This window comes from Theropithecus gelada, chromosome 8, assembly GCF_003255815.1.
Source record: "Theropithecus gelada isolate Dixy chromosome 8, Tgel_1.0, whole genome shotgun sequence".
Classification (NCBI taxonomy): Eukaryota; Metazoa; Chordata; class Mammalia; order Primates; family Cercopithecidae; genus Theropithecus; species Theropithecus gelada.
The window spans coordinates 21,000,845-21,026,711 of NC_037676.1; the positions used below are offsets into that span (position 1 = coordinate 21,000,845).

A 25,867-nucleotide genomic window follows, 5' to 3' on the forward strand; every position below is an offset into this window, starting at 1 on the left:
AACCTGAGGATAGGAGGCCTTGTATGAGCGGGTGTTGGATCGTCTGGCCCTAAGCGAGAGCTGGGTGTGATATGAGCCAGAAGCCTCTGTCCTGGAACCCATCTGTGCATGTGCTCTAGGCAGCCTCTCTGCAGAGTCCTGGGTGAGGCTCCTCCTGCTTCCTTTGCATCTCTGACAGGGAGCTTTAAGAAGACATCTGTAGCCATGCGCCTTGGCTCAGGCCTGTAATCCCAGCACTTTGGGAGGCCGAGGTGGGCGGATCACCTGAGGTCAGGAGTTTGAGACCAGCTTGACCAACATGGAGAAACACCGTCTCTACTAAAAATAAAAAATTTAGCCGGGTGTGGTGGCGTATACCTGTAATCCCAGCTACTTGGGAGGCTGAGGCAGGAGAATCACTTGAACCTGGGAGGCGGAGGTGCAGTGAGCTGAGATCATGCCATTGCACTTCAGCCTGGGCAACTAGAGCAAAACTCCTTCTCAAAAACATAAAGAAGAACAAGAAGACACCTGTAGGCTCCTGCCCTTGACTTCTGGACTGGAAATAATGCATCTGCATTGAAGTCCTTATCTTAGCCGTTGTGTCATGTCTGGGCGCGGGGCTGAGGATGTGTCTGTCTGTTTATATATGTGTTTGCATGGTGAGTGTGTGCATGTACACGTTTAAGCAGCAGGTGCTTATTAAGGTCCTACCAATCCCACAGGACTCTTAGGAAACAACCTAAAATATAAGGCCTGTCCTTCTAGAACCGTATGACCTTGAAACTAAGCAGGAGGTGAGAATGTTCCCTGGATGGGGATGGAACGGGTGCTGGGGGATGGGACTGGTGCTGGAGGATTGGGGTGGATCTGAGGTGGTGCTCTGTCCCGCAGTATGCCTTGTTTTGTTCGTCCAGGCCCTTCACACCTCGTGGAGAGAGTGCATGGGGCGCGTGCAAACCACTGACATGAATGGGACTTCCTAGTCCTGTGGCGGGGAGGGATGTGGAGATAGAAACATGCAGGAATGGAGGGGTAGAACATTTCAGATGCAGCCTAGGGCCCAGGCAAGAGAGCAGTGGCAGGTGAGGGTGACAGTGGGCAGGACCCCAGTTGGAGAGACCCCTGATTCCCAGGCAAAAGGGCTATAGTACCTTGCTGGAGGGAGGGGAGTATTGGGAGGTTGTGCTTTGGGTGGGAGGGGCGGTGATGAAGTAGGGGCAGGAGGTTCTGGAGGGGAGGGACTGCCTGGCCAGGAGGGAACAGCAGGGGCTGGAGTGTTTCTTTCTGTTCAGGAGCCTGGAATCTAAGGGAGATGCTCTGGGTTCATGGTGAGCCCGACAGGGAGAAAGCAGAGGATGTGGGAAGGCGTTAACTTCAGTAATGGGTTGGTGGCTGCCAGTGACCTTGAGCCAGAAGAATGTGCTGTGTGGGAGGTTTGGACAGCCCGAGGGAAAATGGAGGAATTATGATTCACTCGTCTACCTTTCTCACCCAATTTGGAAATATGGGCTTTTCCTTTCTTTCTTTCAGTAACCCTCTTTCTCATGAGAATAGGGCTTTTTTATTAATCTGTTGGTAAGTATTTATAGTTACTGAGAAATCAAAAGTCCAAGATGCAGCCCCTGCCTTTCCTGCTGGCGCCCTGGTCGTGCCCTCTCAAGCAGTGACGATGCAGGGGCTGGGCGGGAAAGGGCCGGCGCTGAGCAGCAGCCCTTCTTACCTGCTTTGGTTAAGAGATCTGGAGATGGAATGAAAAAGCTCTGGCTCTGCCTCTGAGACTGGTGGCCCTCCGACTTCAGTGTGCATCGTGATCACCTGAGCACTTCGTCAGACCCAAGTTGCTGGTCCAACCCCAGAGTGTCTGATTTAGTGGGTTGTGGCGGGAGTGCTAAGAGTTTGCACTTCCAGCAAGTTCCCAGGTGTTAGTGAGTGATGCTGCTGTTCCAGCAACCACACTTTGAGAACCCCTTCCCTGGAGAAATGACCACACACGACTCTGCATCTCAGCTGCAGACTGGCATGGGCGGGGTCTTTGAGGAGGAGTCGGGCTTGAGTGGGCTTGAGTGGGCTTGAGGGCTAGGAGGTCGTCAGGGGGAGGTAGTGGTACAGGAGGACCCGAGGGAGGTGGGGTAGGCTGGGGGCAGGTGGTCTTGGCTGCAGGCCCAGCAGTCAGATCGCCACTGGAGCTTGGCTTCTGGGGACACTTGCTGCCCATCCAAGCATGCCTCGCAACTGCTGCACAGGTGCTTGTCATGGGCCAGCGGATAGATGTAAGCGGAACACAAAGGCTAAAGGTCTGCCAAGGGCCCACCTCCCCTCCCCGGAGTGGTGAGGTGGGGGGCTCAGGGGGACTTCACCCATTTTGAGAGGTAGGGCGTACACAGGCTTCTTGGGAGAGGCCCTTGGAGGCACGTTTTGCCCAGTGTATTGCTGCCAGAGAGTTGGAGTTAGCATTTGTTAGTATTTATTTTACTACTCTGCTTTCTTTTTACAGTCCAGAGGTCTTTTGGTTTTTACACCTGTAATGCCGTGAATTCCCAGGGAAGAGGTTCCAGCAGCTCAGGCCTCTACCCTTGGTCTTCACAGTGCCCTCCTCCAGGTGGGGCAGGCTGGCCCTTCAGTTGCACCCAGGTACTTTTCTCTTGGGCTTCCTTGTGTTTCTGGTCATTCTCCTGCACGCGTTCCAGGAAGCAGTCTTGGCTCTTAGAGCGCTCACTGTGCTCACTACACACATTCATTCTCTTGGCCAGAATCTTGCCCTTGTTTGTTTACGGCAATGCCGACAGCATGGTAGGGAACACTGCAGACGCCTCTAGTTTTGCCATGGTAACATTTGTGGGTTATTCCTTTTTTGAACAGTACCCATTCCCTTGAGGTCTAATGTCTACAGTATCACCTTGTAGATTCCCATGTATGTGGTCAAAGGAACAACTCCATGTTTCCTTCCTTTTTGACAGTAGAGTATACATTTTTTTTTTTTTTTTTTTTTTGAGACAGAGTCTCACTCTGTCGCCCAGGCTGGAGTGCAGTGGCGCAGTCTTGGCCAGCTGCAACCTCTGCCTCCTGGGTTCAAGCGAATCTCCTGCCTCAACCTCCCGAATAGCTGGGACTACAGGCATGCACCACCATGCCCGGCTAATTTTTGTACTTTTAATAGAGACGGGGTTTAACAGACAGGGTCTCGCTCTGTTGTGCAGGCTGGAATGCAGTGGTGCAATCATAGCTTATTGCAGCCTCAAACTCCTGGGTTCAAGCAATCCTTCCACCTCAGCCTCTCAAACTGCTGGGATTACAGGGGTGAGCCACCACATCCAGCCCTCGAACCAGTGTTAAGTATGTAACAGTCTTGCAGGGAGAGCCTGGATACCTTCCAGAGGGTGGATCCTGGGACATGCATTTTCCTGGTGTGGTTCTGGAGCAGGTGGCTTCTTGTGCCATAGCTACCTGGTGGCAGCACAAGCAGCAGCTCCATGGCATCCCAGCTCTGCAACATGATCTTTGCAAATAGGTAGCTCCTGGGAGCTCAGCCTGGAGTCTTGTTACTTCCGCTCTTTGAAGGACCCTCTAGGCCATTTAATATCCTGTACAAAATCCCTTTCTGCTGAAACCACCTAACTGCACCCTGATCTATACATCGCCCTTGTCATCATCATTCAGGTTAGATTCCTTGTTGAATTATTTGCTTTCTCTGCTTTGTTAAGGGTAGGTGCTAGGTCCTTTGCATCCGCAATACCTAGCCTGACTTCTGGCACACAGTTGGTAAGCAGTGAGTATTTGTTGAATGGATAAATTCTTGGAGTGAGTTTGTAAAGCCAGTAGGTAATAAGCTAGCTTTTAGTTCAATTAATATAAATGAAATTCAAGGTCAGGGAGTTGTGTAGAGAAGTGCTTAATAGGTGATCCTGACACCTGACCTCAGATAATCTGGGTTAAAGTTGGTCTGTGGGCCCAGGAGGATAGAATGTCTTTGGCAAATGGCTCTGAGCTCCCTGTTCTTTTTTTTTTTTCCTGAGATAGAGTCTTGCTCTGTTGCCCAGGGTGGAGTGCAGTGGCGCGATCTCGGCTCACTGCAACTTCTGCCTCCCGGGTTCAAGCAATTCTCTGCCACAGCCTCCTGAGTAGCTGGGATTAAAGGTACCCGCCACCATGCCCCACTAATTTTTGTATTTTTAGTAGAGAAAGGGTTTCACCATTTTGGCCAGGGTAGTGTTGAACTCCTGACCTCGTGATCCACCTGCCTCGACCTCCCAAAGTGCTGGGATTACAGGTGTGAGCCACCGCGCCCGGCCAGAGCTCCCTATTCTTTATCAGGCTGCAGGGGCGATGCAGGCAGACTTCAGTTAGAAGGGAGGCAAAACTTCTCTGCCTTTAGCCCATTATGTGCCCAGCACTGTCCCAGGCACTGTACTGCAGGTAGGGAGGAGAGGAGGACATAGAAGAAACGGGAGGGAAGGATACGTTTCAGGAAGTTATCTTCAAAGAATACAAATCTAGCTGGGGAGGCTCCCTGGGAGACAAGGTAATGAGGAGTCCATAGTAGCCAGAGAAAAGTGCTGGAAAAGTGATCCAAGACGACTTCCTCGATAGGGAAGTAATTGAACAGAAGCAGAATTCAGGACTAAGTAAAGGGGTTGTCCTAAGAACCTAGAAGATAGGGAACTAGGAAGGCGCTGGCCTCAGTGCTGTGCCAAGCAGCCTTTAAGCTCTGTCTTGATCAGAGTGCCTCTGTGAGCTCAGTGCTTTCACAGTTTAATTGTGCCGGACATACTTGGGAAGTTCCTGGCAGGCCCCAAAGTTGAACCCAGGGCGTGTGGCACGTCGTGTCGTCCAGTGATTTGGCCACTAGATCATACTTTCTATTTATTTATCTGATCCTGAATAACAAGCCGGGAAGTTCTGCTTCATGGGGGTGACATAAGTGATGGATGTGAGTACCGCGTTTCCTAAGCCACATGCCTGGCCCCGTGGTCTGACAAACGGGAGTGAACTTGGACGACAGGGAGAATTTTGCAACTGTCTGGGAAGTGTTGGGTGAATGATGAGAAGTGAGGTGACTCTGACCCTGACCTTGGGTGGGGAAAACACCGGCTGGCCACTCTGGGCTCTTCCCAGGTCCCTGCCCATCTGACTCAGTTGCTTTGGGAAGTCCCCTTTGCTCCAGCTCCAGCTGGGCTGGAGCAAGCCTGGCAAATGTGTTCCCTCCCTCCCTCCTCCTGGCTCCAGCGCCTGGGCCTGGCTGTCATTACACTCACTCCATGCTCAGCGTGGGGCTAAATAAGCCATTCCCTGTTTGTCTCTGCCGGCTGCCTGGGGCCCTGACCACCGGTCTCTGCCTCATAACCTCCTCCCACAGGCGCTGGCACACACAATGGGGGCTCAGTAAATATTAGTTGGTGAACAGCAGGCTCAACGTTCTAATTTTGTTCCCTGCTTCTGGGTCACCAGAGTTTTTATTATTATTTTTCTTAGTTTTCCCATCCTGCCCCTCCCAGCAGCGCGAGGTTTCACAAGGAGAGTGAGTGGGCTCTGCTGGCTGCCCTCCTGCACTGTCTGGAAATTTCCCACCCTGGGTGGGCTTCGACTGTGCCAAGGCTTGAGGCGAAGGTCCTGGGAGCAAGAGCTGGAAGAGGAGAATGCATCCTTTTAGGGTATGGAGGAGAGCAGTAGGTGGGAGGGCAAGAGGAAGCAGGGGGAGAATGGGCCAATTACCCCCTGGGCAGGGCCAAACCAGGGTTGGTTTCCAACTGTGAGATTTGCTATTTGCTTGAGTGAAGGTGTCAGCCTAGGTCAGCTTGTCTGAGGGGAGGGTGGCTTCTCACATGATGTTCCTTGGGTGAGTGGAGAGGGCCATGGGCTGGATGGTTTTTCTCAAAGCTCTTTCTACCCCCAGAGAAGCCTGTAGGGCAGTATTCACTTGATGGCCAAGCTGGCAGATGATTGGTTTTCTGATTTGTAAACTGGGACTTACACAGATGACTGTATCATTGTTAGTTTGACCATGAATATCCAGGGTGTATTAATCAAGCATTTGTAAAACATTTGGCAGTTTCTGTAGCCCAATGTATTTTTTAAAATTGATTTATGTTATTTTGATGATTTTTTGAGACAAGATCTTTTCTCTGTCGCCCAGGCTAGAGTGCAGTGGCACAGTCATAGTTCATTGCAGCCTTAAACTCCTGGGCTCGAGCAGACCTCCTACCTCAGGGCTCCTTAGTAGCTGGGATTACAGGCGTGCATCACCACACCTGGCTAATTTTTGCATTTTTTGTAGGGACGGGGTTTCACCATGTTGCCTAGGCTGGTCTTGAACTCCTGAGCTCAAGCAGTCTACCTGCCTTGGCCTCCCATAGTGCTGGGATTACAGACGTGGGCCACCACCCCCAGCCCTGTAATGATTTTTTATTATTTCTTACCTGAAGGGTTTTTGTTTGTTTGTTTGTTTGTTTTTTGAGACAGAGTCTCGCTCTGTCGCCAGGCTGAAGTGTAGTGGCGCGATCTCGGCTCACTGCAACCTCCATCTCCCGGGTTCAAGCGATTTTCCTGCCTGAGCCTCCCGAGCAGCTGGGACTACAGGCGTGCACCACCATGCCCAGCTAATTTTTTTTTTTTTTTTTTTTTGAGACGGAGTCTCACTCTGTCGCCCAGGCTGGAGTGCAGTGGCGCGATCTCGGCTCACTGCAAGCTTCGCTTCCCGGGTTCTCGCCATTCTCCTGCCTCAGCCTCCCGAGTAGCTGGGACTACAGGCGCCGCCACCTCGCCCGGCTAGTTTTTTTCTATTTTTTAATAGAGACGGGGTTTCACTGTGTTAGCCAGGATGGTCTCGATCTCCTGACCTCGTGATCCGCCAGTCTCGGCCTCCCAAAGTGCTGGGATTACAGGCTTGAGCCACCGCGCCCGGCCCACCCAGCTAATTTTTGTAGTTTTAGTAGAAACGGGGTTTCACCATGTTGGTCAGGATTGTCTCTATCTCTTGACCTCATGATCCACCCGCCTCAGCCTCCCAAAAGTGCTGGGATTACAGGTGTGAACCACCATGCGCAGCCCTGTAATGATATTTTATTATTTCTTATTGGAAGGGTATTAATGCTCACCATCAGTCCTGTTACCACGCTTTCTGCATTCCTGAGCTCTCCGTATTTCCACTTCTGTATTAATTACATGCATTTCATTGTTAAGTCATATTTCCCCCCAGGAAGGGGACTATATTTTCTGAGTTCTTTTATGCCCAAGAATTTCTGCCTATTGTTTTTACCTAATTGTGCGATGTGTTGGCTGGGGATAATATTCTTGGCTCATAGTTTCTTTTGCTCCGAATTGTGGAGACTTTCTGGCATTCTTGCATTCTCTTCTGACACTGAATGGTGCTATGGGAAAGAAGAAGGCAGTTGGATTTTTTCCTGTTTAAAAGACGTTTTAGTATGTTTCTCAATTTTCTTTTTTTTTTTTTTTCTTTTTTTTTTTGAGACAGTTTCGCTCTGTCGCCAGCCTGGAGTCAGTAACGCGATGGTTTGGCTCACTGCAACCTTTGCCTCCCAGGTTCGAGTGATTCCCCTGCCTCAGCCTCCTGAGTAGCTGGGACTACAGGTGTACGCCACCACACCTGGCTAGTTTTTTTTTTTTTTTTTTTTTTTAAATAGAGATGGGTTTCACCATGTTGGCCAGGATGGTCTTCATCTCCTGACCATGTTATCTGCTTCCCTCGGCCTCCCAAAATGCGGGGATTACAGGCGTGAACCACTGTGCCCAGCCTCAATTTTTATAGTAACCCTTTCTGGGGGGAAAAAGAGTTTCTTCTAGATGCCTAAAAAACACTGTAATGTTTCAATATTGAACATTGGCGGAATACAGTGCATTATTTCAGTCTTCAGATTCTGTTTTTCCTTTAATTTCAGGAAAATCTTGTTTTGTTGTTGTTGTTGTTTGTTTTTTGTTTTTTTGTTGTTGTTGTTGAGACGGAGTCTCGCTCTGTCTCTCAGGCTGGAGTGCAGTGGCCGGATCTCAGCTCACTGCAAGCTCTGCCTCCCGGGTTTACGCCATTCTCCTGCCTCAGCCTCCCGAGTAGCTGGTACTACAGGCGCCCGCCACCTTGCCTGGCTAGTTTTTTGTACTTTTTGGTAGAGATGGGGTTTCACCGTGTTAGCCAGGATGGTCTTGATCTCCTGACCTCGTGATCCGCCCGTCTCGGCCTCCCAAAGTGCTGGGATTACAGGCTTGAGCCACTGGGCCCGGCCAGTTGTTGTTTTGAGATGGAGTCTTTCTCTGTTGCCCAGGCTGGGGTGCAGTGGCACAATCTCTGCTCACTGCAACCTTCGCCTCCCGGGTTCAAGCAGTTCTCTGCCTCAGCCTCCCAGGAAGCTGGGACTACAGATGTGAGCCACCATACCTGACTAATTTTTATATTTTTAGTGGAGTTGGGATTTCACCATATTGACCAGGCTGGTCTCGAACTCCTGACCTCAAGTGAGCCACTGTGCCCAACCAGGAAAATCTTGTGTTTTATCTTAGAACACATCTTCCATTTCATTCTTGGGTTCCCCTCTCTGAGAACACGAGTTATCCTTTCGTTCGTCTCTTTGTCTTCTGTTTTTGCTTTAATTTGTCTTGTCCATCTGCATTTACTGTGATTATCTCAAACTTTCCTTGAGCCATTTATGCCTAGTGTTCCCATTTTTTGAACAGCAAGCATATGGGAGTTAATTTATATCCTGCTCAAGGTCATCACCAAGGTCTGATTGCAAAAATTCAAAAAATTGCAACCTCAGGCATAAATGGGTTAAATGACTGGCAGAATTTTGTTCTGTATTTGTCATAATGTATTAGTTCTTCAGTGAGGTTTTATTCCTCTTTTTTAGTAAGCCTGCATCCCCTTCTGGTCTCATGTTGGTTATAATCTCATCTTTGGGCTCTCGTCTCGTGGAATTGATGTTCTAATGAGGTTATTCCTTGGCGTGGAGCAGTGGTGAGGAACAGCTTTCTCTGGAGTTGTGGTTTACCTGTCTGTGGCTTGCTCTGCCTGCTGTTTCTTTACCTCTTCCTCATGTGACTGCAGTTCTGCTCACATGTTCTGTTGGCTCTAAAATAAGAAAGCAACTTTCCTCTCCAGGTTTGTCCCCTCCTCTCAGCTCCAGGAGTGCTAAGGGCTAGGTATTTATGACCTGTTTTCTGTAGCCTGAAGGAATGCTAACTGTGTGGTGAGGTGGGTCTGTCCTCTATTCAGGGATGTAGTTCCTGCAGTGTGGCTCAGCTCACTTCCTTGAGAGTGGTATTCTTTTGTGTTAGAAGAGAAGATACACTTGGCCGGGCATGGTGGTTTATGCCTGTAATCCCAGCACTTTGGGAGGCCGAGACAGGTGCATCACCTGAGGTCAGGAGTTTGAGACCAGCTTAGCTAACATGCTGAAACCCCATCTCTACTAAAAATACAGAAATTAACTGGGTGTGGTGGTGCATGCATGTAATTCCAGCTACTCAGGAGGCCGAGGCAGGAGAAATCACCTGAATCTGGGAGGCGGAGGTTGCAGTGAGCCGAGATCGTGCTACTGCACTCCAGCCTGGGCAACAGAGCAAGACTCATCTCAAAAAAAAAAAAAAGAGAGAGAGAGAGAAGGAATACTAACTGGAATTTGAAATTGGATCATGTCCTCAATTCAGAATGTGGCCTGGGAGCCCTTATTTCCTTCCATGGGAGTCGGCCCATTGTTTTTGGTCCAGGTGCACCGGTTTTTTTTTGCTCTTCCCCAGTGGCTTTTCCTCCTACTCCTCAACTGAAGAGGAAAAATACTTCCTCTTGCCACACTTGGGGATGTGAGTGAAAATTGTGGATCTGCTCTTGTCATTCATTTGGTTTGTCAGGGTTGGGCCAGGAATAGAACATGAGCCATGCGTGGTGCCTCCCTCATTTTTCCCTTGCCTCTGGTTTTGAAGTTAATATATCTCTGATTAGATTTGTTTTCTTGTTTGGCTGCATTGGTGAATTTTTTTTTTTCTTTTAAAAGTTTTACTCATTTTGTTAATTATCAGGTGTAGGAAAATTACACTCCCATTTCATGTTCTCATCTTAAGTAGTTAGTGTTGCACTATGCTTTCTTGTATGATACTCATTAAACTCTGCAAGTTTATTCTCCTCTTTTCTTTTTTTTTTTTTTTCGAGACAGAGTCTTGCTCTGTTGCTTTGCCCAGGCTGGAGTGCAGTGGCGCGATCTCCGCTCACTGCAAGCTCCGCCCGCGGGGTTCTTGCCATTCTCCTGCCTCAGCCTCCCGAGTAGCTGGGACTACAGGCGCCCGCCACCACCCCCGGCTAATTTTTTTGTATTTTTAGTAGAGACGGGGTTTCACAGTGTTCGCCAGGATGGTCTTGATCTCCTGACCTCGTGATCTGCCCGCCTCGGCCTCCCAAAGTGCTGGGATTATAGGTGTGAGCCACCGTGCCCAGCCTGTTCTCTTCTTTTCAAGCTAAGGATATGGGTTCATTGTAATAATATGTCACTTGTAGTCCCACCGAAAATTGGGCTTCAGATTCACGTCCGTGGGCCTTCCATTGCCAGGCGGCACTTCCCAGGCCACTAGCACCCGCAGTCCTCAAGACAAGTAGTCCTTGATTTTTTTTTTTATTCCTTAAGACCTCCACCTTCCACCCTGAGGCCTGGCTTTGTCCTTTGTCTGCAACTTGTCAGGGTTTTTCCTTATGCCTGGGCTCCAGATGGCTCTTGGCTCACTCAGGGCCTTTTGCTATTGTGTGAGTCACGGAGAGCTAACCTTGAGCCATGGTTATCTGCTAGCGGGTATCTGCTAGCTGGAGATACATTCCTATCAGGCTCAGCGGTCACAGCCCTAGAGTGGGGCAGGGATCGGAGAGTGGAGAAAGCGCATCTGCTTGAAGGACTGATGCAGAAATGAGCTGTTTTCCTGGGAGAGAACCCCAAGGGAGTGGTGGGAGCTGCCTTTGTAATTACTGTCTTGTGGATGGTCATAAGCCTGGGTGATGTGCCAGGCAGGACCATGGGTCCCTGAGAGACCCCTTTCTCTGTCCCTGAGGAATATATGAGAACCAGATGGCTCATTTTACGTCCTTTGAGAAGACAGTTTGCGGGGAAGTCTTAGGATGATTCACTGAGGCCAGTCCGTGGTGGAACCAAGAGCTCTGGGGAACATAATTTCTATCAGCCTGGCTTCTACTTGGCTGCCCCCTCCACTCCCTCACCCACCCCTGCAACCCTGTGGTCTTTCTTTGTGTAGACCGTCAGCCTTCTCATAATTTTAAGTGAAGTGCTTCATAAAACCCCAGTTTAGACTGCCTTCAAACCGACTGCCACCCTAGAGCCTGCAGCTGACTCTGACCCCGTGTAAGAGCCCCACCCTGGCGATGTCCTATGCATTCACACAGCCTGTGCTTGGCGGGACACAGTGGGCACGAGGGGACAGAGGGCAGACACACAGCCTCTTGGCCTCAGAAATCGTCTGAATTGGGCACGTTTGTCTCTGGAGCATTGGAGCTTAGTTTTCATGTTTTGCTTCTGCACTCAGAATCTGAGAGCAGGAGTGTTGGACTCCCTGGCCAGTGGAACGGGGCTGCAGTGGGGGGGTTGTCAGGAAAGGGAGGGGACAAGCGGATGCCCGGCTGCTCCGAGGCCTTGTTGGTTTCTGTTGCCTGTTCTCACATCTGTGCCCAGCCTGCAGACCCAGCATCACAGAAGTGAATGTTTGCTCCTCTCAAGAGGGGAGGTGGGCTTAGAAAAGAATGCGGCAAGCTGAGCATCACAGGTGTGTCCGTGCAGGACAGAAGTGCCGCTTCTAGGCAGAGCTACTTCTGGACCAAGTGAAGGGCAATGGTGGGTGGAATTCCAATTATGGGCCTCTGGATGGTAAGGCAACTTCTGAGCTTCCACAGAGGGTTCCAGAACAGGTGTTGCTTTCTTCTGTGTCTCCCTCCCACCTCCCCCAGAGTTGGGTCTGGCACCTTAGACACAGAAGGAGGGCACTAAAATAATTTTACTTCTTTGACCCCGAGGCAAGTGCACACTCGGGCAGAGAGATTCTAGTCTCGCTCCAGCAGGAAGAGCTGGCCTGGAGGCGTTCCCAGGCCACAGCACACTTCATTTTGTCTCCTTCCCACTTGTCTTCCTGCCCCTGAGAGGTGTCTGTCCTTACTTGAGGGCAGCTGGCCCAACACCCTGGGGGGACTGGAGCGGCTCTCCAGGGGCCACATATGGAATGGAACCTGGCGTGGGGCTTCCTCCTGCAGCTGGGGCCACGCACGCGGACCCCTGCCCAGCCTCCCTGTCCCGGCAGCATCAACCGCTGTGTGTGGTTCCCTCTTCTTTCTTTCCTCTCTAATACTTTTTACAAACCTTTTCCCTGCTAAAAATAACTTGTAGTTAAGAAGAAAACAAAACTCCACCGGAGCAGAAAACTCCCCTTTCATGCCTGCCAAAAGGCCGGGGTCACGTGGACTTGAGTGTCACTCGCAGTCCTAGATCCTCCCTAACCCTTGTGCGTGAGTGCGTATCTCAAGCGCTGGCCAGGCAGGAGGGCTCTGCTTGTGAATCTGCACACCCCATGGAGACAGGTCTAGACCTGAGCCTGGATGCTGTCTCGTGGGCGTCAATGCCCAGTGCATCACATGTCCTGGAGGAAAGAGCAGCTATGCTGCGGGGGAGAAAAGGTCACCTGGGAGAAGCGAAGGTGCTCTTGTGGGCTCATTCTTCTGAAGGTCCAACCTGAAGGTGCCTCTTCCCTAGCACTCCAGGCTGTCATAGCCGCCACCTGAGGGGCCGAGGGGCCACTGGGTCTGGGAAAAGTAAATGCTTCATAAATGCTCACCTCTAAGTGAATACCAGCCAGGTAAAGCTGCTAAAATCACCCTGAGTTTCCCACACCTGAAGTCTTTTGGGGTTTGAAGTTACAGCAAATAAGTTTGAGAAATGCAGCTGAGGGGGGAACATCTGTTGGTTTATCTTGTTGAAGTGGCCCCAGGGCACGAGCACTGTGACACAGTCTGTCCTCCAAAGGCTACCCGGGGCTGTCCCTTCATAGCATTGCAGGGCGTTGTAAGCCAAGATCTGGATGCTTATTGGGGCTGTTAGACATTGGGAAAGACCTGCACAGAGACATGCAGGAGTTTGTGGATCTCCATGGGTTCCAGGATGTGTATTTTTATGTCTTCGTGCAGAGGGCATGGTGGTTAAGAAAGCATTGAATTTAACGTCATTCAGACCGGGCTTCAATTTACAAAGCAATTCAACTTCTGGCTTTGCTGCTTGCTTCTGTGGGTCACGTTTCCTAATCTCTGAACCCCAGTGTCCTTGTCTGTTGCGTGGTGTAAATTTCCCAGCTTCTGTTAAAGGAACTGGGGAATGCCAAGTGCTTAGCAAGGTCTGCGCTTGGTAAATGCTAGCTGCTGTCCGTCATCTCTTTGCCTTTTCTTTTCTAAATGCAGGCAGACCTCCCCCTTGTTTTGACAGCACAACTCATGCCATCGACAGTTCACAGTCTGCTCCGATGGATAACTGCTTTCTTTGTACAACAGGTTTTTAGTCATTCTTGCCTAAGATCCACCCTGCTCGCCAAAATTTAACATTTGTCTCTTGGTAGAGATTTGAGAGTTGTGAATCTCAAAGTAGCACTTGTACAAACCGTCATTGTGGCTGATGCCGAATCCATCCATGTGGACTCAAAGTATATATTCCACTGAAGAGTGATATTTTATGTCCCCAGATTCTGTACGTGCCCCATACGTGGATCCTAAAGCATGTAATGTCCCTGGCAATATCACAGTAGGGGACTTATGTGGTGTGTGTGCCCCAGGGCCTGGAGTTAAGATACTTTAGTTTGCCACAGGATATTCCTGACAGTTCCACTAGCAGCCTAATGTTTGGGCTGAGGGAGTCAGAGTTGGGAACCCTGCTGATTATAAGTCTTATAATTATTATAGCTAAATTTTATTGAGTGCTTTCTATGTGGTTCAGGCAAGCTTAGCAAGGGCCTTGCCATAGCTTGTGCTGTTAGATCCTCAAAGTGATCTAATGAGGTGGATACCAATTTTATAGATGAAAAAACTGAGGACAGAGGGAGACCCGGGTTGCTTGTCTGTAGTTACTTATAAGCAGCTGTGTAGAAATTCAAGGTAGGTTTGTCTGACACTGAAGGCCATGATAAGCTGCATCGCTGCTTTGAGTGATTCTAGAATATTGACTCGAGTTAAATAATTTATCCAAGATCACACTGCTGGTAAGTGGCAGAGCCAGGATTCAGGCAAGCCTGCTCTCAGCCTCTCTGCTGCTCTTCCTCTGTCATAAGCAAAGCCCCAGGGCGTGTGATGTACTGAGATTAGTGCCTGAGCCCTGGGTGCCTGGGGAAGAAATGGCTGCAGTGATTGGCTGCTTCTTGGTCTGAAGCAAGGAGACTCATTTTCCCCTCTTGATAATTTGTTTAGATCACTAATGAAATTATAACCATACTACGGGAGATGGTTAACAAAAGAAAAATCATCATCAATCTTACTTTAAGCTTTCGTTTGTCTGTTCTTTCTTTTTCTCTTTCTCTTTTTTTTTTTTTTTTTTTTGATATGGAGTCTTGCTCTGTCGCCCAGGCTGGAGTGCAGTGGCACTATCTCGGCTCACTGCAACCTCCGCCTCCTGGGTTCAAGCGACTCTCCTGCCTCACCCTCCCAAGTAGCTGGGATTGTGTGTGCCTGGCTGATTTTCATATTTTTACTACAGACGGGATTTCACCACGTTGGCCAGGCTGGTCTTGAACTCCTGAGCTCAAATGATCCACCCGCCTTGGCCTTCTGAAGTGTTGGGATTACAAGCGTGAGCCACTGTGCCCGGCCTCATTTGTCTGTGTTCTTTCTCAGTTCTAAACTCTGCCAAATAATTGCTCTGCTTTTTAACTTGCCATTATGCCATGACTCATTTATAGCTGCATAATATTCCGTGAAACTGATATGATTTACTTGACCCATGACACATCTTTCTGCACATAGCCTTTTTACTTTTGGATTACTTCTATTAGAGCAAATTAATTAATTATTTAATTGTTAATTGAGGGATTTATATATTTTCATTATCACATAGCTTTTCAAGAGTCCCATTGTTTATCCAGTCACTGGTATCTTATTCTATTGCTTAGCCTCATTGACATGAAATGTTTTATCTTAAAAAAATCTGGCTGGGCGCGGTGGCTTATGCCTGTAATCCCAGCACTTTGGGAGCCCGAGGCAGGTGACTCATCTGAGGTCAGCAATTCAAGACCAGCCTGACCAATATGGTAAATCCCTGTCTCTACTAAAAATACAAAATTAGCCGGGTATAGTGGCCGGCGCCTGTAATCCCAGCTACTCGGGAGGCCGAGGCAGGAGAATTGCTTGAACCTGGGAGGCGGAGGTTGCAGTGAGCCGAGTTGGCATCCTTGCACTCCAGCCTGGACAACAAGAGTAAAACCCCAAAAAAAAAAAAAAAAAAAAAAAAAGCTATGTTGCTATTTTAATAAGTAGCAAAATGGAAGCAGCCAAGTTTTACATTTATATTCTCAATACTATAGAGAGGCTGAGTGTTTTGTATGTGTTTAGTGATTTATACAGTATAGAAATAAAACTATGTCATGTCAAATGGTATATATGTTTGCCAGTCTGTAATTTTTCTTTTTTAGTTATGGTGTTTGTTTGTTTATTTATTTATTTATTTTGAGACGGAGTCTCGCTGTGTCACCTAGGCTAGAGTGCAATGGTGCGATCTTGGCTCACTGCAAACCTCAGTCTCCCAGATTCAAGTGATTCTCCTGCCTCAGCCTCCAGGGATTACAGATGTGCACCACCATGCCTGGCTAATTTTTTGTATTTTTAGTAGAGATGGGGTTTCACCATGTTGGCTAAGCTGGTCTCGAACTCCTGACCTTGTGATCCACCCACCTCAGCCTCCCAAAGTGTTGAGATTACAGGTGTGAGCCACAGCGCCCAGCTGATGTTTATTTTTTAACAGCTTTATTTCAGAGGATTTCAAACATATATAAAAGTAGACAGGTCCGGGCACAGTGACTCACGCCTATAATCCCAGCACTTTGGGAGGCCGAGGTGGGTGGATCACTTGAGCCCAGGAGTTCGAGACCAGCGGGCCAACATGGTGAAACCCCATCTCTACTAAAAATACAAAAATTAGCCAGGCGTGATGGCGGGTGCCTGTAATCCCAGGTCCTCAGAAGGCTGAGGCAAGAGAATTGCCTGAACCTGGGAGGTAGAGGTTGCAGTGAGCCGAGATCACACCACTGCACTTTAGCCTGGGAAACGGAAAGACTGTCTAAAACAGAAACAAAAACAAAACTAGACAGAGAGTCTGATGAATTCCCATCTACCTGTCTCTTCGTTCCAGTGAATGTCAGCTCATGCCTGATCATGTCTCATCCACACCCCCGTGCTCATACCCCCTCCTTTATTTTGAAGCAGACCCCAGATATAAGGATGTTAAATTCATGGTTATTTCAGTACCTCTAAAAGGACTTCTAAAAAATCGTAACTGGCTGGGCGCAGTGGCTCACGCCTGTAATTCCAGCACTTTGGGAGGCCGAAGTGGGTGGATCACCTGAGGTCACCAGTTTGAGACCAGCCTGGTCAACATGATGAAATCCCATCTCTACTATAAATACAAAAAAATTAGCTGGGTGTGGTGGCAGACGCCTGTAATCCCAGCTACTCGGGAGGCCTGAGAATCACTTGAACCCAGGAGGCACAGGCTGTAGTGAGCTAAGATTGCGCCACTGCACTGCAGCCTGGGCAATGAGTGAAACTCCGTCTCTAAATAAATAAATAAATAAATAAATAAAATCATAACCACATTGCTGTTTTTTTTTTTTTTTAATTTTTCAATCTAATCAAACCTGTTTAGTTTGTCCTTTTTATTCGTTTTTATTCTGTCCCTTCAAAAGAACGGTTTTTCTCAAAGGCTAATTCAAGAAGGAGCAGAGAGGCAGAGACCGAGGGATAGTCTCACCGTGTTTAGTGTGTGGCGGACGGGCCCGGCGCAGTTGCCGGCACACAGGGAGAGGCCTCAGCTTCATCTGCCTTTTTCTCTCACAGGCTTATTCAGTCACCATGAAGCTGCTGCACCCGCCCTTCCAGAGCTGCCTCCTGCTGACCCTGCTTGGCTTATGGAGAACCACCCCTGGGGCGCACGCTTCGTCCCCGGGTGCGCCAGCTATCAGCGCTGCCTCCTTCCTGCAGGATCTAATGCATCGCTATGGCGAGGGTGACAGCCTCACTCTGCAGCAGCTGAAGGCCCTGCTCAACCACCTGGATGTGGGAGTGGGCCGGGGTAATGTCACCCAGCACGTGCAGGGACACAGGAACCTCTCCACGGTAAGGCTCCCCTGCAAGCCAGCAGCTCTGCTCAGCCCTGTCTCTGGCCTCTCAGGGTTCCCTGTCTAGTTGGGCCCAGGGCAGCGTGGCAGAGGTAAGATGAGGCAGGCAAGTCTCTGATAGAGTGGACAGGCTGATTCTTTTTCCTCCGTTGTCTGAATCAGCAAATTCTGAGTCTCTGCAGTACTTCTGACCCCCTGCATAGGTTTTCTGAAGCCCTTAACAAAAGGCAGCCTGGGGCCGGGCATGGTGGCTCACGCCTGTAAGCCCAGCACTTTGGAAGGCCAAGGCGGGTGGATTTTCTGAGGTCAGGGGTTCGAGACTGGCCTGGCCAACATGGTGAAACCCTGTCTCTACTAGAAATACAAGAATTAGCCGTGCATGGGGGCAGGTGCCTGTGATCCCAGCCATGCAGGAGGCTGAGGCAGGAGAATCGCCGGAACCCAGGAGGTAGAGGTTGCAGTGAGCCAAGATCGAGCCATTGCACTCCAGCTTGGGCAACAAAGCGAGACTCTGTCTCAAAACAAAACAAAAGGCAGCCTGGAAGTGCAGTTCTCAGCGCCCCCAGGGTCTTCCCCAGAACCACACTTGAGTGACTTAGAAATGCTGAGAAAACATGACTCCTGGGACAGTATTTCTCATAGAGTTTACCATTGACAGAGCCCATTACATCCCGGGTGAGCCCGCAGTCCCTGCAGGTGCAGGTGAGATTATCTGTATTTTATAGGAGAGGACACCGAGGGTCCCGCAGTGAGTCCCTGCAGAGACCAGGGCTAGAACGCCAGGTCTTTGGATTCTCTGTTCTTTCTTCCATATCATCTCTGCTAATCAGACTCTGGGGCCATTTGTGGCAGCCAAATATAAGTCAGACAGCAAAATCTTTATATATCGACTTTGTTCCCTGTGCTGGTGTTGTGAGAAATAGAGAAAAATGAGTCATATTTAGGGAGTTGACTATCATGATGGGGAGTTCAACCAACAGAGGACAAAGTCAGCAGGCGCTGAAATGAAGTGTTGCATTTTGTGGGTTGGACGGTAATTACAGGATGCAGAAATGAGAGGGGGAGATGAGTGTGCTGCAATCATCAGGGAAGGCTCATGCATGGGATGTCCTCCAGCTGCCACTTGAAAGATGAGTGTAGTGTGGAGATAAAATGGATGGGGGTGCTGGACGCGCTGGCTCACGCCTGTAATCCCAGCACTTTGGGAGGCCGAGGCAGGCAGATCACTTGAGGTCAGAAGTTCGAGACTAGCCTGGCCAACAGGGCGAAACCCCGTCTCTACTAAAAATACAAAAATTAGCCAGGTGTGGTGGTGGGTGCCTGTAATCCCAGCTACTCCAGAGGCTGAGGTGAGAGAATCACTTGAACCCAGGAGGTAGAGGCCTCAGTGAGCCAAGATCGCGCCACTGTACTCCAGCCTGGGTGACAGAGCCAGACTCCATCTCGGGGGGAAAAAAAAAAAAAGGTGGGGCGGGGTGGCTGGGCGCGATGGCTCATGCCTGTAACCCCAGCACTTTGGGAGGCTGAGGCAGGTGGATCACGAGGCCAAGAGAGCAAGACCATCCTGGCCAACATGGTAAAACTCCGTCTCTGCTAAAAATACAAAAATTAGCTGGGCTTGGTGGCGGGTACCTGTAATCCCAACTACTCGGGAGGCTGAGGCAGGAGAATCACTTGGACCCGGGAGACAGAGGTTGCAGTGAGCCGCGATTATGCCACTGCACTCCAGCCCAGTGACAGAGCGAGACTCCATCTCAAAAAGAAAAAATTTTAAAAAGGGACAGGGGAACCACGTGGTGTGGATGCAGAATGACCTGAGCACAGCAGACACCTGAGCCGGAGAGGAGTACGCCCCCGTGCCCCTGCGGGGTGATGCAGCTGCGTGAGCCTCAGGACCCACCAGGATAGCAGCAGCATCTCGGGGTGGCGGGAGTCCAGCCCTCAGCCTTAGAGGCCCAGGCACTTATTTTGGCAGCACACCGAGAGGGCTGACTCTCAGAGATATGCCCATGTGAGACCGAACTCAGAAGAGGCCTGGCATGTCGATGTACACAGTATAATTAGAAGTGGAGCTGCAGATTTCACAGGAACGGTTCGTGAGAAGCGCTTACCTGCCACCTCCCAAGGTGACTGCATGCGATGGCTGCTGGCCGGCCACAGCCCACTTTGAATCTTCAGGTTTCCCTCCCCTAACCTCTGTGAACATATATGTCTTTCAGGCTGAGGGCCGTCCTACGGTCCTATGGTTGAGGATGTGTGGGGCTGATCGGGCAGCACCACAGTTTTGGCAGAGCCCCACCCTCAGATATTTCAGCTTCAGAGAAGTAACTGGAACCTGCATTTTAACATAATAGCGCCCTGGGCTATTGTGATGTGCAGCCAGATTTGGTACGAAGCTTGTATCTTCAGGCACACACACAGAATGGTGTTTTCTTTCTTTCTTTTTTTTTTTGTGTGTGTGAGGGATGGAGTCTTGCTCTGTTGCCCAGGCTGGAGTGCAATGGCGTGATCTCGGCTCACTGCAACCTCCACCTGCTGGCTTCAAGTGATTCTCCTGCCTCAGCCTCCTGAGTAGCTGGGATTACAGGCGTGAGCTACCACGCCCGGCTAATTTTTGTATTTTTAGTAGCGATGGGGCTTCACCATGTTGGCCAGGCTGGTTTTGAACTCCTGACCTCAAGTGATTTGCCCATCTCAGCCTCCCAAAGTGCTGGGATTACAGGTGAGAGCCACTGCACCCAGCCCCAGAATGGTGTTTTCTAGAAACCATACACTCTAGTGACAATGTTTTTCTTTTTTTCTTTTTCTTTTTTTTAGAGGGAGGGTGTTGCTCTGTCACCCAGGCTGGAGTGCAGTGGCATGATCATAGCTCATTCACTGTAGCCTCCAACTCCTGGGCTCTAGCAGTCCCCCTGCCTCAGCCTCATTGGTAGGTGAGACGACAGGTATGTGCCACCACACTTTGCTAATTTTTCAACTTTTCGTAAAGAAGGGGTTTCATGTTGCCCAGGCTGGTCTCCAATTTCTGTCCTCAAGTGATCCTCCTGCCTTGGCCTTCCAAAGTGCTGGGATTACAGTGTTAGCCACCATGCCCAGCCACTTTGGTGACAATGATTGGAATCTTGTCATTCTCAAAGTTTCTCAGGCACTCATTTACCGATAGTTGTACTTATGATATGTAACTTTCGTGGCTGGCTGAGCCATAAGGATTAGTTACTAGTTTTTTAAGTTTAGGGAACACCTTGCCCTCATCCCTAGACTAGATGAATCTACAAATTCCCTGAAATTTGAACATTTCTGTCTTCTTGTTTTCCTCTGGGCAGGCTGAGTAGGTTGCTGTTTAGTGGGGCAAGGCCTGACCTTTGGGGTCTAAGCGGCTTCCTGCCCTTCCTGTGTTTCAGTGCTTTAGTTCTGGAGACCTCTTCGCTGCCCACAATTTCAGCGAGCAGTCGCAGATTGGGAGCAGCGAGCTCCAGGAGTTCTGCCCCACCATCCTCCAGCAGCTGGATTCCCGGGCCTGCACCTCGGAGAACCAGGAAAACGAGGAGAATGAGCAGACGGAGGAGGGGCGGCCGAGCGCTGTCGAAGGTGAGCCAGGCCGGGAAGGCAGGAGCCCATCTCCCAGCTCGCCCTGGGCTCACGAGGACTCCCAGGCTGAGCTGCTGCTGCTCCTCACTGAATGCCTCACTAGTGATGACCAGGATGAGGCTGTCAGTGTCAGGAGGGGGAGCGATGATTGGATGGATAATTTTTGTGTTTGCAAGGATGGCCTAGCACGTTGTCAGACTCCTGGGCTGTAGCTGGCGAATGTTCAGAGCATTGGACTTTTTGAGCAGCCTGTGGATGCTGTTTTGGTCCACTTTTTGTTTTATGTTGAACCACAGGGGCCCAACCCTTTGGTTTTTTTAATCTTTTTTTTTTTTTGAGGTAGGATGTCGCTCTGTCTCCAAGGCTGGAGTCCAGTGGTGCAATCATAGCTCACTACAGCCTGGACCTTCTGGCCTAAAGTGACCCTCCTGCCTCAGCCTCCTGAGTAGCTGGGAGTACAGATGTGCACCGCCATGGCCAGCTAATTTTTAACTTTTTTGTAGAGACGGGGTCTCACTATGTTACCCAGGCTGGTCTCAAACTCCTGGGCTCGAATGATCCTCCTGCCTCGGCCTCCCAAAGTGCTCGGGTCACAGGCATGAGCCACCATACCTGGCCTACTTTGGTTTTATAGTTTTACCTTTAAGACCTCCCGGAGGCTGCTCTCGGCCCCTGAATCCTTCTTCCCCTCCCTATCCCGGTATCCCTGATCCAGCCACAGTGGGATTGCCATGAGCTGTGAATGTACACCCTGATAGCCCTAAGCCCATAGGGCCAATGTGTGCTGCCTGACTCTTGGCACCTGGAATATATTGTCTGTGTTACTACAAGTCGCTGTTTTCTGCTGTCATTATTTACTTATATAGCTTTTTCTTGTTTTTTGTTTGTTTTGAGACGGACTTTCGTTCTTGTTGCCCAGGCTGGAGTGCAGTGGTGCAATCTCAGCTCACTGCAACCTCTGCCTCCTGGGTTCAAGCGATTCTCCTGCCTCAGCCTCCTGAGTAGCTGACATTTCAGGTATGTGCCACCACGCCCGGCTAATTTTTTGTATTTAGTAGAGATGGGGTTTCACCACGTTAGTCAGGCTGGTCTGGAACTCCTGACCTCAGGTGATCCACCTGCCTCAGCCTCCCAAAGTGCTGGGATCACAGGCATGCACTGCCGTGCCTGGCCTACTTTGTATGGTTTTTAAGCTTCCATGCTGTTCGCATCTGTCTCTCCATGGAAAAGGTGTTTCTTTTGGATAGCAATTTTGATAGTTGCCATAGGCTTCTCCGCAGCATCTGGCGAGAGATGGACTCAGCGAATGTTTACTGACGGGCTGGTGGATCTCGGTCTGCCCCCATCACACCTGAATTCAGAACAGGCCCGCCCTAGGCAGCAGGAATGTCCTCACCCTCAGTAATATAGGCCCTCGTCTGTTCTTGTTCCTCCACAGTGTGGGGCTTTGGTTTTCTCAGTGTCTCACTGATTAACCTGGCCTCTCTCCTGGGAGTCCTCGTCCTGCCCTGCACGGAGAAAGCGTTTTTCAGCCGTGTGCTCACTTACTTCATCGCCCTGTCCATTGGAACGCTGCTGTCTAATGCGCTATTCCAGCTCATCCCAGAGGTGCAGTAGAACAGAAACGTGCGCGTCCTCTTTCCCTGGGGCGGTGCAGCTGAGCCAATCAATTCCTCCCCTACCCTGGGCTCCAGGGCACCCAGTGACTGCCACCTGAGAAATGAACCTGTCCCTCGTATCAAAGCCACAAACAACTTCTAACTCTGGATCTCAGAGCCCACGTCTCACTCCTCTGGCCTCTGCAGGTGCTGTCAGATGCAAGGTTCTTCCGATTTTCCCTCCTCCTGGGGACTTGACTGTCTCCTCTCCCTTCCTAAGCCCCATACATAGGGCATCAAAGGAAAGCTGCGGCTATCAGCTGCCATCCATGCCTTTGGTGCTAAGTACTCGCTCTCTTCTAAGGAGAAATCCTGGCAGGACTCAGGTCTGGGCGCTAAGAGCTTATCCATCTGGAATGAGATGGAAGGAAAAGAGGTTACCAACTGATACGTAGAATTGGCCTAAAAAGCGAGTGTTCTTTAATTTTGAGCAGGCCATCATTTCTAGCATAGAGAGCCAAACATAGAACAAAGACTAAGACCAAGCAAAATTAAAATGACAAGAGAAATGGAAGGGGCTCTCCGTCCTTCGTACCTTGCATCTTGACTTTTTCCTAAAAGGACTGACTTCCTGGTACTTTGACTTGACTGTTTTGAAATGTTAATTTTGTTGTTTAATTGTTATCACAGAGGAGCTGTAAAAATAAGACCCAAGTTGACGGTCTGCCCACTGTTTTAGCTCAGGCAGGGATGCTGCTGTCGGGGGTAAGGATACACAGATGCGTGGTTGACCCCATTAGGGAGTGGTGGACGCTGCCCTTCACAAAGATCCCATGTCAGCCACTTCCCAGGCTTTCCCAGTCAAAAGACTCATCCAGAAAAAACAGCAGATGGGATGCTATGCCTTGCCTGTTCTTCCTGGTTGAATGTGAACCACCTTAGTGCCATCTCAAAATTCTGCATGGATCTGACAACACTCTGCAGGGGAGGCCTCAACTTGGGCTATTTTTTCAGCTCCAGCAATGGAATACGTTAATTTTTTAAAGATTTGAAATGAAGTGCCTTGTGACCTACTGAAATGGAAATACTGTTAATTGTGTGTGCTTCGCCCCTGTGGCCTGCCAGGGAGTGTCTCATCCTGGTCTGGTTCTGTCTTACCCTCTTTTGGGCCTGGATGGAGTGTCACACTGGGAAATGTTCAAGGAAATATTTTTGTGACAAGGTGTTCCTGGAACTCTGTTCTCTATGTTGGAACCCCTCTCAGAGCACATGGAAATGAGCAAAGAAGTTGATAGGTTAAGACACTGAATTTTATGGGCTCTGGGCATTCATTAATCGTTCTCCATCCCTTCTGCGCTGCACATCTGGCTTGGTTGTATCTCGCACAAAGCAAACCATGTGGTCATGGTGTCACCTGACCCTGCGCTATATGAAATGGACATGCAGAAGCAAACGCAGCAGCACAGTGATCAGCCTCTTTCCACATGCCTGTATGTCCTATAAAGAGAGCCCTCGAGTCCAAAGTCTGTCCTAGACAGCCTCTGTGATAGGCCTGGGCACACCTCGGGTGTGTGACAAGGCAGCACCCTGCCCTGCCAGTCACACCACTGACAGGAATGATTTGGGGCCACCAGGCCACAGGGGCAGAAGTCACAGGATTCCAAGGCCACCTTGAATTCCTCTTTCTTCTGAACTGATTGAAGGAAATTTCATCAGATTTGAATCACTAACAAATTTTCTATTTCTCTCTCCCTCCCTACTTGTCTCTCTCTGATTTTTCTTTTTTGTTCCTTTCATATCCACCAAACTTTTCCTTGCGACCTCCTTATCTGCTCCACCTTCTTCCCCCTAAATGGTGGTTGCTGTGCAATGGGGCGCGTGCCTTCTCTCCCTGCCCTGGGTGGGGCTGGCCCTCCCTCCGCATGGCAGTGTGGGGATATGGTCTCCTCTGTGTGACCGTCATCTCCCTCTGCTCCCTCCTGGGGGCCAGCGTGGTGCCCTTCATGAAGAAGACCTTTTACAAGAGGCTGCTGCTCTACTTCATAGCTCTGGCGATTGGAACCCTCTACTCCAACGCCCTCTTCCAGCTCATTCCGGAGGTATGGCAAACCAGGGCCTTCACCCCGGAGCACGCCGGCGGGCACAGTGGGAGGACCTCCGTTTGGATGGAAGGCCTAGAGAGGGCACCTGGAGGCCCTTTCCTTTTGGAAAGTGAAGCTAGAACTTAGGCGTGAGCTAGGAGAGGCAGCCTAGCATAGGCTGAAGAGCTGGGTTCAAATCTCAGCTCTGCTATCAGTAGGTTCTGTAACCCTAGACATGCCACTGACCTCACAGTGCCTCTGTTTCTTCAGATGTGAAATGGGGAGAGCAATAGAGCGGCCTCAGGACGATGCTGTGAGGGTGGAATGAGTGTTTTGGGCAGCACTGAGTGCCTGGTGCGGAAAGTGCAGTCTGGTGCGGGGTGAAAAGATGCAGTGTAGCGAGCTCACTCTGGCTCAGTTATGGTGCTCAGATTGAGGCGTTGGGTACGGAGAAGTTTAAAACACATCATCAGCCGGGCGCAGTGGCTCACGCCTATTTTCTCAGCACTTTGGGAGGCTGAGGCAGGTGGATCATTTGAGGTCAGGAGTTCAAGACCAGCCTGGCCAACATGGTGAAACCCCGTCTGTACTAAAAATACAAAAATTAGCCAGGCATGGTGGCGCACGCCTGTAATCCCAGCTATTCGGGAGGCACAAGAATCACTTGAACCCAGGAGATGGAGGTTGCAGTGACCCGAGATCACACCACTGCACTCCAGCCTGGGTGACAGAGTAAGACTCCGTCTCAAAACAAACAAACCCCTATATCATCAGAACCCATAGGTCTCAGTAAAAAGATTGTCCATAGAGAGTTTTGGGGCAAAGGCAATGCAAGTCAAACACTGTCTGGTTTTATATACCTTGACGGTACCTTTGCCTAATAAGTTCATGAGAAAACTTGCCACAAAAGAAGGCACTGATGGTTCATCTAATTTGGTGTAATCCCCTCAGCAGACCCATTAATTACAATAAGCACAGGACGTCTCCCTGTGGGTGGTCTCGCAAGCCTGGACAGCACCTCAGTTGAAGCAGAGATGACTGCATGTGCCTCTTACAGCACTTGGTGTTTTGTAAAATGTCAGTTGGCTCCCTCCTAGTGGATCCTTAGATTAAATCCATGGCATCGATAAACAAGTAACGTTTCACCCCATTGGAATCTGACCTGCACCAGAGTGCGTATCCCTGAGCCGAGAACCCAGCTTTTGGGATTTCTGAAGCTCAGCTTGTGGTTCTGCATTCACCATCCTTTGTGGCTTTTTGCAGAGAGGT

The 25,867-nt window shown here is 49.8% G+C and overlaps 1 protein-coding gene across 10 annotated transcripts in view; it reads left to right on the forward strand.

Annotated features, from left to right (window-relative positions):
- Positions 1–25,867, forward strand: part of SLC39A14 (solute carrier family 39 member 14) — a 75,016-nt gene that overhangs the window by 22,251 nt on the left and 26,898 nt on the right. For 3 of the 10 annotated variants that reach the window (XM_025394050.1, XM_025394043.1, XM_025394048.1), the window contains exons 2-4: positions 17,051–17,329; positions 20,733–20,919; positions 24,447–24,616. In XM_025394050.1, the coding sequence (XP_025249835.1) occupies positions 17,066–17,329; positions 20,733–20,919; positions 24,447–24,616 (621 nt within the window). In that variant the 5' untranslated portion in view covers positions 17,051–17,065. Of the gene's footprint in view, positions 1–3,159; positions 3,280–5,226; positions 5,816–17,050; positions 17,330–20,732; positions 20,920–22,357; positions 22,528–24,446; positions 24,617–25,867 lie in introns of those variants that run through there. The other 7 variants (XM_025394046.1, XM_025394045.1, XM_025394040.1 and 4 more) reach the window with 6 other exon arrangements.